Source organism: Oncorhynchus mykiss, chromosome 22, assembly GCF_057628025.1.
Source record: "Oncorhynchus mykiss isolate SJ-2025 chromosome 22, ASM5762802v1, whole genome shotgun sequence".
Taxonomy (NCBI): domain Eukaryota; kingdom Metazoa; phylum Chordata; class Actinopteri; order Salmoniformes; family Salmonidae; genus Oncorhynchus; species Oncorhynchus mykiss.
Genome location: NC_143043.1, coordinates 36,778,597 through 36,792,676, shown reverse-complemented (window position 1 = coordinate 36,792,676; position 14,080 = coordinate 36,778,597). Strand labels below are relative to the sequence as shown.

Here is a 14,080-nt window from a genome sequence, read left to right as displayed (position 1 = left end):
AGAACTCACCCTTATGGGGCCCCAGTGTTGAGGATCAGCGGGGTGGAGATGTTGTTACCTACCCTCACCACCTGGGGGCGGCCCGTCAGGAAGTCCAGTACCCAGTTGCACAGGGCGGGGTCGAGACCCAGGGTCTCGAGCTTGATGACGAGTTTGGAGGGTACTATGGTGTTAAATGCTGAGCTGTAGTCGATGAATAGTATTCTCACATAGGTATTCCTCTTGTCCAGATGGGTTAGGGCAGTGTGCAGTGTGGTTGAGATTGCATCGTCTGTGGACCTATTTGGGCGGTAAGCAAATTGGAGTGGGTCTAGGGTGTCAGGTAGGGTGGAGGTGATATGGTCCTTGACTAGTCTCTCAAAGCACTTCATGATGACGGAAGTGAGTGCTACGGGGCGGTAGTCGTTTAGCTCAGTTACCTTAGCTTTCTTGGGAACAGGGTCAATAGTGGCCCTCTTGAAGCATGTGGGAACAGCAGACTGGGATAAGGATTGATTGAATATGTCCGTAAACACACCAGGCAGCTGGTCTGCGCATGCTCTGAGGACGCGGCTGGGGATGCCGTCTGGGCCTCTGCAGCCTTGCGAGGGTTAACACGTTTAAATGTTTTACTCACATCGGCTGCAGTGAAGGAGAGTCCGCAGGTTTTGGTTGCAGGCCGTGTCAGTGGCACTGTATTGTCCTCAAAGCAGACAAAAAAGTGATTTAATCTGCCTGGGAGCAAGACATACATACTGGTCCGTGACGGAGCTGGTTTTCTTTTTGTAATACGTGATTGACCTCTTGTGTCTGAGCCGTTGAATTGCGACTCTACTTTGTCTCTATACTGACGCTTAGCTTGTTTGATTGCCTTGCGGCGGGAATAGCTACACTGTTTGTAGTCGGTCATGTTTCCGGTCACCTTGCCCTGGTTAAAAGCAGTGGTTCACGCTTTCAGTGTCACACGAATGCTGCCATCAATCCACGGTTTCTGGTTTGGGAATGTTTTAATCGTTGCTATGGGAACGACATCTTTAATGCACTTTCTAATGAACTCGCTCACCGAATCAGCGTATTTGTCAATGTTGTTGTTGGACGCAGTGCGGAACATATCCCAGTCCACGTAATGGAAACAGTCTTGGAGCGTGGAATCAGATTGGTCGGACCAGCGTTGAACAGACCTGAGCGCGGGAGCTTCTTGTTTTAGCTTCTGTCTTTAGGCAGGGAGCAACAAAATGGAGTCGTGGTCAGCTTTTCCGAAAGGAGTACGGGGGAGGGCCTTATATGCGTCGCGGAAGTTAGAATAGCAATGATCCAAGGTTTTATCAGCCCTGGTTGCACAATCGATATGCTGATACAATTTAGGGAGTCTTGTTTTCAGATTAGCCTTGTTAAAATCCCCAGCTACAATGAATTCAGCCTCAGGATATGTGGTTTCCAGTTTGCAAAGAGTCAAATAAAGTTAGTTTAGAGCCATCGATGTGTCTGCTTGGGGTGGAATATATAAGGCTGTGATTATAATCGAAGAGAATTCCCTTGGTAGATAATGCGGTCGATATTTGATTGTGAGGAATTCTAAATCAGGTGAACAGAAGGACTTGAGTTCCTGTATGTTGTTGTGACCACACCACGTCTAGAGGCCAACATTCCAACATTCCAATAGTACCTCTCGAGCAGGCCTGGGCAATTATTTTCTATGGAGGGCCACAATAAAATATATTTTTGCCATCGCGGGCCAGAATCATATTACAGGATTATACATAATGTGTATGACTGTGTTGACAGATATATCTACTGTAAATCATGTCCAGATATGCTACTTATTTTACTTTTGACACGTGCACAGAAGTTAACCACAACCTTTTGGTAGGTATTTTCATTATTAAACATGCAATGAACTACACGGAGGGAAGAGTACACTGTGCATTCAGCACCATGGACAGAACTCTTGTTTTAACGGGTATGCACAAAAACACAAGAAAGAGAGAGAGCTCAACATTACATTTAAACTACTCAATCAATGTGAGGAGTTAAGTCTCTGATGGGCATTGACTAGAGCAGTGAAGTCAGGTATAGTTTCTGACGCTATGAGCAGGATTGCTGAGAGGTGAGAGTCAGTAAGAGATGAGCTGTGCCTTGACTTGCTATATTTCATTACTGAAAATGTCTGTTCACATACATAGGTAGACCCAAACAGTACAAACATCTTCTGAGCATGACTCCTTATGTTTGGAAAGTTTTGTTCATCGAGAGATGCTTAGAACCTCGTCAGTGACAGTGGAGAACTATTCACAACAAACACTGCATCAGACTGAAGATCGATAAGCTCAAGTTGCAGGTCAGTGGGAGTGTTATCCACATTGAAGGTGAAAGGAGAGGAAACCAACAGCATGTCATTTTCCAACACTTTGAAATCCTCAAAACGACAAGAAAACTCACAGTTCAAAGCACGCAGCAGCGATGTATACTTCTCCCGCTGGTCATCTGAGAGGAACAGACTAGTAGTGTCGGAAGGTGGGTGAGATTGTTGGCTTCTACTTGGCGTGTCAGGAGGAGTCATTTTCCCTTGAAGGCTTTGACAAGGCTGTACATCTGATGTGCTAAAAGGCCCTTCCCTTGTAGTTTGGAATTCAGTTCGTTCATGAGGGCCATGATGTCCACGGTGAAGGTAAAATCAGCCAATCCTTCTTTATCTTGCAGTTAAGGGAAATCCACGTTCCTTTAATTTGCAAAAACTCAGCAATCTCCGACTTCAGGTCCCACACCCTTTTAAGCACCTTCCCCAAACTCAGCCATCTCACTGTCATGACGTGGCCCTTTCTGGGTACAGAACGTGGCATCCTCCTCTCTCTCTCCTACACTCAGGTTCTGTTATCTCACGTCGTAAATTCCTACAGGAGACTCCCTCCTGGCCATGCAGTATATACACTGCTCAAAAAAATAAAGGGAACACTAAAATAGCACACCCTAGATCTGAATGAATTAAATATTCTTATTAAATACTTTTTTCTTTACATAGTTGAATGTGCTGACAACAAAATCACACCAAAATGATCAATGGAAATCAAATTTATCAACCCATGGAGGTCTGGATTTGGAGTCACACTCAAAATTAAAGTGGAAAACCACACTAAAGGCTGATACAACTTTGATGTAATGTCCTTAAAACAAGTCAAAATGAGGCTCAGTAGTGTGTGTGGCCTCCACGTGCCTGTATGTATGTCTCCTGAGGGATCTCCTCCCTGACTTGGACAAAAGCATCCACCAACTCCTGGACAGTCTGTGGTGCAACGTGGCGTTGGTGGATGGAGCGAGACATGATGTCCCAGATGTGCTCAATTGGATTCAGGTCTGGGGAACGGGCGGGCCAATCCATAGCATCAATGCCTTCCTCTTGCAGGAACTGCTGACACACTCCAGCCACATGAGGTCTAGCATTGTCTTGCATTAGGAGGAACCCAGGGCCAACCGCACCAGCATATGGTCTCACAAGGGGTCTGAGGATCTCATCTCGGTACCTAATGGCAGTCAGGCTACCTCTGGCGAGCACACGGAGGGCTGTGCGGCCCCCCAAAGAAATGCCACCCCACACCATGACTGACCCACCGCCAAACCGGTCATGCTGGAGGATGTTGCAGGCAGCAGAACGTTCTCCACGTTCTCCAGTCTGTCACATGTGCTCAGTGTGAACCTGCTTTCATCTGTGAAGAGCACAGGGCGCCAGTGGCGAATTTGCCAATCTTGGTGTTCTCTGGTAAATTAAAAACCTCCTGCACGGTGTTGGGCTGTAAGCACAACCCCCACCTGTGGACGTCGGGCCCTCATACCACCCTCATGGAGTCTGTTTCTGACCGTTTGAGCAGACACATGCACATTTGTGGCCTGCTGGAGGTCATTTTGCAGGGCTCTGGCAGTGCTCCTCCTGCTCCTCCTTGCACAAAGCCGGAGGTAGCGGTCCTGCTGCTGGGTTGTTGCCCTCCTACGGCCTCCTCCACGTCTCCTGATGTACTGGCCTGTCTCCTGGTAGCGCCTCCATGCTCTGGACACTACGCTGACAGACACAGCAAACCTTCTTGCCACAGCTCGCATTGATGTGCCATCCTGGATGAGCTGCACTACCTGAGCCACTTGTGTGGGTTGTAGACTCCGTCTCATGCTACCACTAGAGTGAAAGCACCGCCAGCATTCAAAAGTGACCAAAACATCAGCCAGGAAGCAGAGGAACTGAGAAGTGGTCTGTGGTCACCACCTGCAGAACCACTCCTTTATTGGGGGTGTCTTGCTAATTGCCTATAATTTCCACCTGTTGTCTATTCCATTTACACAACAGCATGTTAAATTTATTGTCAATCAGTGTTGCTTCCTAAGTGGACAGTTTGATTTCACAGAAGTGTGATAGACTTGGAGTTACATTGTGTTGTTTAAGTGTTCCCTTTATTTTTTTGAGCAGTGTATATAGAGAGTTTCACAGTAGAACAAAGGAACTTCTTCTACATCACAGAACTTGAGAACTGAACAATATCCATGTTTTGGAGAATGTGTAAATGGTCGGTGGAGAATCCAGCTACAACCCGATCCATTTTGTTTCATGTTTGTGACCTCATGAAAGACAATACAGCCACATTACCATTACTCTGCTAATACAGGTGCCTCCATTATGAGGTTTGCGTCTAATTATTGTATAAAATAAATGAGTAAAGATGAAACTATTTGTGAAATGATGTAATGATGTTAATGTGAGAGAATTGTATTCCCTTTAACGTTTAACTCATTGGCCTACCCCCATGAGCACAGACATCATCTGGCTCATGGGACAGTCCTTTTCTACTGTTCCGAATAAAACCCCAACCTGAAGAAATCCTATTCAGACCATGCGTACCTCGGTCAGCTGAGGGGGCGAAGGTTTGAGTAGAGACCACAAAAACCTCAGTGTCCGCTAAGGTTACAATGGTTGTTGAATTCCTAACCATACCACGTGGAGCATTGGCTGCATGGGTGGAAATGGTTCAACTCTGAGACTATCGATCCCGACAGAATAAGAGCAAATCTTAGATACTAATTACTAGTCTGCAGCTAGAAATTATGTACCATGGGATGAGAAGACCAACAGCCGCCAAAACATCTAATCTATAAGAACATTTCTGAATGGTACTCTGAAGTATCCATTCTAACCACGAAAAACTTCAGGGAAGCAGAGAGACTCTTGGATGAACTTTCCAACAGAAGGACTGATGATTCCAACAGAGACCAAGGCGACACAATGGGCGTGAATATATATTGATTGCAATTATTCCCGAATGAGTGAGCGTTCATGTGCAAAGGATTAGCATTTAATATAATTATCAACTGTGTAGTGACTCTTTTGTAATTCCCGCCCTCCTCAGTCCACACCCTCTTCCCTTTGTCCACCAAGCCGTCATGTTGGCTGAGCCCACTAGGGAACATCCCCTATCATTTCCTTGTAACCATATCTACTGTTTGTTTGTGCATTTCTGTGATTATTTAGTTAGTTAGTAAATGAATGATTAAGACAATTGATGTATGGATGATTCATAGTAAAGGCTGGGTCCGTGCAGATAACCAACAATTTACGACGTTTGGAATGAGACTAACGTGAGCTAAAGAATAATTGATCAGATATTAAAATATCTGAAGTTATATAGTAGGAAAATTATAACTTTGTAATCTGAAGATTTTCCTTGGTGCCCCGACTTCCAAGTTAATTACATTTACATGATTAGTTTAATCACGTAATAATAATTACAGAGAATTGATTTGATAAAATAACAGTCTTCACTTTAATGATGCCAAAGACACGACATCACGTTTGTGTGGTAGGGGAGATCTGCATGACCCGACTCTGTTTCTTCCAACAGTGAGACAAACTGCCTGTGGTTTAAAGATTTTGCTCTTATGAAGTTTACCACTTTAGTGACTGTATCCACAACATGGCTCATTTTCAGAAAACATTTACAGAGCACCTCCTGATGAATAATGCAATGCAGGGAAAAAAATCTGATCTGGGTTCAACTCTTGATTCTTGATCTTGTATCCAGTTTTTTCCTGTCAAGTTTGGGCACCCATCAGTGGTCACACTGGATAACTTTTCAAAACTCAGTTCAAAACTCAGTCCCACACACTTATTAACCTCCTCCAATAAATCTTTCCCTGTGGTTGTGCTCTTCATTGACTGAACTGAAGCAAGCTCCTCTGTAGTCTGGGGTTATGCCTCGTAAGAATATCAACAACTGCACCATGTCACATCACTGCTCTCATCCAGGACCAAGGAGAAATAGGTGAACTCCTTTACCTTGTCTTTCAACTGTTGCTCCATATTCTCTGCGATGTCCTCAACACGCAGTGTCACTGTTCTTCTTGACAGGGAAACATTTTCAAACATCTCTTTCTTGTGGGGGCAAAGTATTGCTGCAGAGTCAATTAAACATTCTTTAATGAATTTGGCCTCTGCGAATGGCTTGCTATGTTTAGCATTTTTGTGGAACAGTCCGTAGCTAGCTCTCACAATTCCGTCATTTGCTGAATGCAGCTTTGTGAAAAGTCCTTGCTGCTTTTGCAACTGAGAAAGCAACTATTTTGATGCACTTGCCCTCTGCTCAGAAGACATGTTCCTATATTTCTCTGCATGCTTTGTCTGGAAGTGTCGGGGCAAGTTGTAGTCTTTCAAGACAGCGATGTTTTCTTTGCACACTAAGCACACAGCTTTCCCTGATACCTCAATAAAGAAATAGTTCAATGTCCACTCTTGTTGGAACACTTTTCTTAGAAAAACACATTTTTGCGCAATTTCTAGCTAGCTACTATTTGTAACTGTGATGTGTGTGCCAGCCTGTCAGTCACTGTCGGTCCTCGTGCAGTTGTTATTTACACGATCCTTCAAAATAAATGTCCCACAAGCGGTGGGAGTTAAATCATTACAAAAAGGCGAGTATTCATTGGGCTTTAAATTTGAACAACAAATATGTTCTTCAAAACTTTACTATCACAAATTCTTTATGTGATCTGAGCATGATTCCGCGGCCCGTATTGAATCAGGTCGCGGGCTGCATACGGCCCCCGGGCCAGCCTTTGCCCAGGCCTGGTCTAGAGTAAAATATGTGTATGTCAACAGATCAACAGAGAACACTATCGTGATCGTCCTATTCTTACGCTTGATGTCTAATATAGTGAGTGTGTACGGTGCAGACCCATCTAAAAGACCGAATTTTTTTTTTTTTTTTTTTTTTTTTTTTTTTTTACCTTTATTTAACTAGGCAAGTCAGTTAAGAACAAATTCTTATTTTCAATGACGGCCTAGGAACAGGGGCAGAACGACAGATTTGTACCTTGTCAGCTCGGGGGTTTTGAACTTGCAACCTTCCAGTTACTAGTCCAACGCTCTAACCACTAGGCTACTAGGCTATTGAAAATAGACAGATAAATAGACCATAAAGACTGAATGAAAATAGACAAAAACCACTTGGAGCATGAAGACCCCTATCTTTAATAAATAACAATAAAATGAATCAGAACAAATTTACAATAAAAAAACAAACAAATATAATGCCTGTTGAATCAGGAAGTGGCAGTGTTGTTGGGTAGCCTATCAAAATCAAGGGCTCTGAAGAGACTCCTCCCCATGCTCAAGGACTGGCTCAGGGCCTTCTCCTGCAAGCAACACCAGTTACCATGACAACACAGCGTCACTCAGCTGTAACCTTGACAACCCTCCACTCGGCAGCTATCTATTTCTTCGACACTTGGTCACAGATGGCTGTAACTGACAACACAATTATAGAAACAAGAAAAATACCACATAGCTATAGCTTACTGACAGGGCAACAGCATTGTTAAAAGGCATGACTGTTGGTTTCACTGTGCTATTGTGCTGTGTTGTATTGCATTGCATGTTGTTGTGTTGCGTTATGTTACGTTGCACTACATTATGTTGCATTGTTGTATTGTACATTCTATCGTATATTGTATCGTATATCATATCGTATATCGTATCATATCATATCGCTAGCTAGCATTCCTACCGTTCCATGGTAGGTGTTCAGGAGAGATGGAACCATGTGATGTTGTCTCTTTATCCTCAGACGGTGACAGAGGCCTGTGAGGACTGTGGTCCAGCTCTGAGTCCTCCTGGGAAGAGTTATTGGAGTTTGTGTTTGTGTTGTTCATCAGTTCAATGAAGGGCTCTGATTGAAGCTCCTGGCTGTGTCTCTCAGGGCTGGTGTGAGTCAACGTAACCTCTGTGTTCATCAGGGACTCCTCCTCTGGGTCAGAAGTCAACTCAGCTTGCTCTTTCCTCGCCAACTCTGAAGAAACGAGATAACACAAGCAACAGAAATGAACCTGTAATGTCATGTCATAGTCTTCTGACAATGGAAAGAACATAAAACACAAAGAAGGATAGGTATTCAGGTGACTGAAGAAGACAAAGAAAAAAAAGGAAGAAGAGCAACAACAACAACAACAACAACAACAACTATACCTTGTACAGAGAGCTCCTTCCATCTGTCTTTGTTGTGTTGGATGACCTCTGCCAGTGTGTGTCTGACCCGTTTCAGGTCAATGCCAGCCAGGCTATAGTCTGTAGTGAGCCCCTGGTCAACCCCCTGGCTGGACCCTCGACCACTGTGTCTCTGGACTGACTCCACCACCGTCACTGACCCACTACCTGTCAAACTGAACCAACAAGCAACTTACAACAGAAACTCTGTCAAATGATGTCCATGCCGTAAGTCAAAATGACAATGACACCAACTCTTTGTGTGGCTGTCCAAATATGGACATATTATATAGAACAGAAAACACTGCAGTAATACTTGGTTGCTTATTCCACAGCGTAGAACGATCATAGAGATAGAAGACAGATACATTCTGAGTGTGAGTGGTACTGGTGATACTGGTAGGCATTTTGAATACGTCAGAGATGCTAATCTGGGAAAAGTGAGCCGGGAAAACTGGGATTTTCCAGAGTTTATAATAATGGGAATGTGTCTCACCTTGACCTGCGGACACCAGTGTCGTGTGACTTTAAGGTATCCTCTATGAGAGGTGTAATGATCTTCTCTGTCGTGTCCACCAACACAGAGAATGTGGGTTCTACTATGAAGTCAATGAACCCTGGGAGACAGACAGAGAAACTGATGATTGTACTTTTCAGAGAAACAGGAGAAAAAACAGTGTGTGATGTTACAGCAAACGTAATTTATGATGACAGACAATGAAGATTCCCATGCCTTATCGTAGCAAGGGAAAAATATCTGATGATTTCTCAAATGTCCACATGGTGGCGCATTTGCGCTATGGCCTGTCTGAGTACACAAACCCTTGAGAGCTGTATGAAACAGCTCACAGGGGGGTCAATAACAGGATGTGATGCTCACCTATTTGTGACTGGGCAATCATGGTAGCTTTACGATCACACAGAGGGGAGAATGGCAGCCCTAACTCAACCTCCTTATCGCCCTGTAAGAAACAACAACAATACCAGCCTTTATAACCAAATCAATGCAGAATGGCAGGAGCGGCTCTACTGTATAATGTAACATGATTCACTACAATACCCATAATGCTGAATGTAACATATCCAGTTGATCCAAGTGAAGATATTCCTAAAGCTATTGGAATGGTATCCCATATCCTTAGCAATACAGGATACATACATAATACAGTGGTCAAGTTTCCCTCTCCCATGGTATCTGTCAGGGACTGTAGGGTAGGACGTTGTTGGTACTGTACCTGTCTGAAGAACTCCTCCATCAGGGCCTGTGTCCATCGGTAGTGCAGCTTCCAGGCCTTGGCTGGGTGGCTGATGTCAGCTGCATGCAGCATCAGAGATAGGGCTTTAGCCTTGTCTACTCTGTAGAAACAACAGTACATCATCTAACACAAATACATATACACTGATACACTAAGACAGACAGCCAGACAGCATCAGAGATACAGTAGGGCTTTAGCCTGGTCTACTCGGTCAATCAACCACACAGACAACAGTACATCAGATACACTCAAGACAGACAGACGGACAGACGGACGGGCGGACGGGCGCACACACACACACAGATATCATACAGGGACACATAAAGGATCAAGATGAAAGGCATGGTCCAGAGAGCTGGGGCTATAGGTTAGACGTTAGGGTTTAGCGGTGGGGGCTAAGGGTTCAGGGGTCATAGGTCAGGGTCCAGAGGCAGTCCACTCACCCCTCGGGCTGCTGCAGGGCGTTCCTCATGGTTTTGATCTGCTGGAAATGGCAGGACATGTCTGTACTCATCACCATCTCAATCACCAGAGTCCGCAGTTCTCTGACAGACAGACAGGTTAGAGTTAGGTGAAAGAGAAATGGCAGGGCATGTCTGTACTTATTACTATCTCAATCATCAGGATCCGTAGCTCTCTGGAAACAAACACAGGAGAACAGGGTCAGTTTCCACCTAGCCACTCCAGCTGTTCTTAGATTCTCAAGGACAAGAACACAGTGTGATGTCTAGCACCGCTTCTTCACGACAAACCCCAGTCATTAGCATAGCATTTCTATACAGTACCTACTGATCGGAGTGAGCTGTGGAACGTTCCATAATCACTGAATCACAGCCAGAAGATGACTGACCACCCCTTAGAGCCTGGTTTCTCTCCAGGTTTCTTCCTAGGTTCCTGTTTTTCCTAGCCACCATGCTTCTACATTTGCATCGCTTGCTCATTGGTGTTTTAGGCTGGGTTTCTGTATAAGCACTTTGTGACAACTGCTGATGTTAAAAGGGCTTTATAAATACAGTATCTATACAAAGGTATGTGGACACCCCTTAAAATGTGTGGATTCTGCTATTTCAGCCACAACTGTTGCTGACAGGTGTACACAATTGAACACACAGCCATGCAATCTCCATAGACAAACATTGGCAGTAGAATGGGCTTACTGAAGAGCTCAGTGACTTTCAACATGGCACAGTCATAGGATGCCACCTTTCCAACAAGTCAGTTCGTCAAATGTCTGCCCTGCTAGAGCTGCCCCGGTCAACTGTAAGTGCTGTTAATGTGAAGTGAAAACTTCTAGGAGCAACAACGGCTCAGCCGCGAAGTGGTAGACCACAAAGCTCACAGAATGGGGTCGCTGAGTTCTGAAGCGCGTAGTGCGTAAAAATCGTCTGTCCTCGGTTGCAACGTTTACTACCGAGTTCTAAACTGCCTATGGAAACAACGTCAGCACAAAAACTGTTCGTCGGGAGCTTCGTGAAATGGGTTTCCATGGCCGAGCAGCCAAGCGTTGGGGGTGTAAAGCTCGCCAACATTGGACTCTGGAGCAGTGGAAACGCGTTCCCTGGAGTGATGAATCACGCTTCACCATCTTGCAGTCCGACAGACTAAACTGGGTTTGGCGGATGCCAGGAGAACACTAAAATGCCTTGAAAAAGTATTCATCCCCCTTGGCGTTTTTCCTATTTTGTTGCATTACAACCTGTCATTTAAATGTATTTATGTAATGGACATACACAAAATAGTCCAAATTGGTGAAGTGAAATAAAAAAAATAATGGAAAAGGGGTGCATGTACTGTATGTATTCACCCCCTTTGCTATGAAGCCCCTAAATAAGATCTGGTGCAATCAATTACATTCAGAAGTCGTATAATTAGTTAAATAAAGTCCACCTGTGTGCAATCTTAGTGTCACATGGTCTCAGTATATATACACCTGTTCTGAAAGGCCCCAGAGTCTGCAACACCACTTAGCAAGTGGCACCACCAAGCAAGCGGCACCATGAAGACCAAGGAGCGCTACAAACAGGTCAGGGACAAAGTTGTGGAGAAGTACAGATGAACATCCCATGGGGGACCATTAATTAAATTCTGAAAAAAATTGAAAGAATATGGCCACAACAAACCTGTCAAGAGAGGGCCGCCCACCAAAACTCATGGACCAGGCAAGTAGGGCATTCATCAGAGAGGCAATAAAGAGACCAAAGATAACCCTGAAGGAGCTGCAAAGCTCCACAGCGGAGATTGGAGTATCTGTCCATAGGACCACTTTAAACTGTACACTACACAGAGCTGGGCTTTATGGAAGAGTGGCCAGAAAAAAAGCCATTGCTTAAAGAAAAAAATAACAAAACACATTTGGTGTTCGCCAAAAGGCATGTAGGAGACTCCCCAAACAATATGGAAGAAGGTACTCTGGTCAAATGTAGCTTTTTGGCCATCAAGGAAAACGCATCTGGCACAAACCCAACACCTCCCATCACCCTGAGAACACCATCCCCGCAGTGAATGATGGGTGGGGATGTTTTTCATCGGCTTGGACTGGGAAACTGGTCAGGAAACCTGTTTCAGTCTTCCAGAAATTTGAGACTGGGACGGAGGTTCACCTTCCAGCAGGACAATGACCGTAAGCACACTGCTAAAGCAACACTTGAGTGGTTTAAGGGGAAACATTTAAATGTCTTGGAATGGCCTAGTCAAAGCCCAGACCTCAATCCAATTGAGAATCTGTGGTATGACTTTATAGAGACATACCCCAAGAGTGTTGCAGCTTTAATTGCTACAAATGGTAGCTCCACAAAGTGTTGACTTTGGGGGGTGAATAGTTATACATGCTCTTTTTTTGTGCTGTTTCCTGTTTGTTTCATAAAACAAAATATTTAGCATCTGTACCTCCCTGAACGCATTGTACCAACTGTGAAGTTTGGTGGATTAGGAATAATGGCCTGGGGCAGTTTTTCATGGTTCAGGCCAGGCCCCTTAGTTCCAGCGAAGGAAACTCTCAATGCTACAGCATACAATGACATTGTAGTCAATTCTGTGCCTCCAACATTGTGGCAACAGTTTAGGGAAAGCCCTTTCCTGTTTCAGCATGACAATACCCCTGTGCACAAAGTGAGGTCCATACAGAAATGGTTTGTCGAGATCTTCACTGGCCTGAACAGAGCCCTGACCTCAGCCCCATTGAACACCTTTAGGATGAATTGGAATTGTGAGCCAGGCCTAATCGCTCAACATCAGTGCCTGACCTCACTAATGCTTGTGTGGCTGAATGGAATAAAGTCCCTGCAGCAATGTTCCAACATCTAGTGAAAAGCCTTCCCAGAAGAGTGGAGGCTGTTATAGCAGCAATAAGGGGACCAACTCCACATTAATGCCTATGATTTTGGAATGAGATGAGTAGATGTCCACATACTTTTGGTTATGTAGTTTGATTGATTGATGGATTGAATGTAACATATTGACTCTGTCATCCAGGTTATATAATAGTCTTGCATTGAAATACACCACACCACATTCGTATCCAAACCTAGAATCAAGGCAAGTATCCAGGTTATGTTACAGTTCTTGCCCCTTCGTTCTTTGAAGTGTTGATCTCAATCAATTCATCAAATGCATTTTATAAAGCCTTTTTTACATCCGCAGTTGTCACTAAGTGCTTTACAGATATCCAGCCTAAAACCCCAAAGCTTGAGAATCTGAGGAGTCTTTCTTAACTCACCGCCAGTCATCTTTTGACAGGTTGACCAGTATGTTCATCTCATCTTCTTGCATAAGTCTATAGGCAGCACTGACATGGTGGTTCTCCAGGACTGACCGGTCATTGTACAGGATGGCCACCTCTGACCTGGAGAGAGGAAGAGAAGAAGAAGGAAGAGAAGGTGTGATTATTCATTGTGCCACATGGGGCTTCCCAGACTGGATAACTTTACCAGGTAGCCAACTTGTATGGAAACACTACCCCAGTGGGCAAAACTGGTTGAAGCGGAACTCATTCCGACCAGTTTTGAAACGACGATAGTGATTACGAAAGCGAAGGTAGCGACTCGAGATGGTAGCGATTTTAGAACACATAATCACAGAAGGGGAGTTTGAACAATACCTTCATATTCCATCTCAACACAACAACCCTCATGTCTAAAGGGCCAGAGGCCTTTCTGATCTATGTTATTAGACTAGAAAGCCATGCAGAGGTTTCAACTAAGTGAAGGGTTTAATCTCTCTCCCTTTCTCACACATTCTCACTCTGTCTCTCTTTCGTTGCGATCCCTTGTTATCACTGAGGTCAGTGAGGCAATATTAATTATTCTTATTGTGCACTTCACTTTAATGGGTTGTT

At 44.4% G+C, this 14,080-nt stretch overlaps 1 protein-coding gene across 3 annotated transcripts in view; it reads right to left on the bottom strand.

Annotated features, from left to right (window-relative positions):
• Nucleotides 1–7,456: 7,456 nt before the first annotated feature.
• The window catches only part of pde1a (phosphodiesterase 1A, calmodulin-dependent), a 77,575-nt gene continuing 70,951 nt past the window's right edge, over nucleotides 7,457–14,080 (bottom strand). For 2 of the 3 annotated variants that reach the window (XM_036959123.2, XM_036959122.2), the window contains 7 exons: nucleotides 13,463–13,588; nucleotides 10,191–10,292; nucleotides 9,727–9,847; nucleotides 9,372–9,453; nucleotides 8,988–9,108; nucleotides 8,474–8,667; nucleotides 7,457–8,297 (listed from right to left, as the gene is read on the bottom strand). In XM_036959123.2, the coding sequence (XP_036815018.1) occupies nucleotides 7,999–8,297; nucleotides 8,474–8,667; nucleotides 8,988–9,108; nucleotides 9,372–9,453; nucleotides 9,727–9,847; nucleotides 10,191–10,292; nucleotides 13,463–13,588 (1,045 nt within the window). In that variant the 3' untranslated portion in view covers nucleotides 7,457–7,998. The remainder of the gene's footprint in view (nucleotides 8,298–8,473; nucleotides 8,668–8,987; nucleotides 9,109–9,371; nucleotides 9,454–9,726; nucleotides 9,848–10,190; nucleotides 10,293–13,462; nucleotides 13,589–14,080) is intronic. The other variant, XM_090215937.1, reaches the window with a different exon arrangement.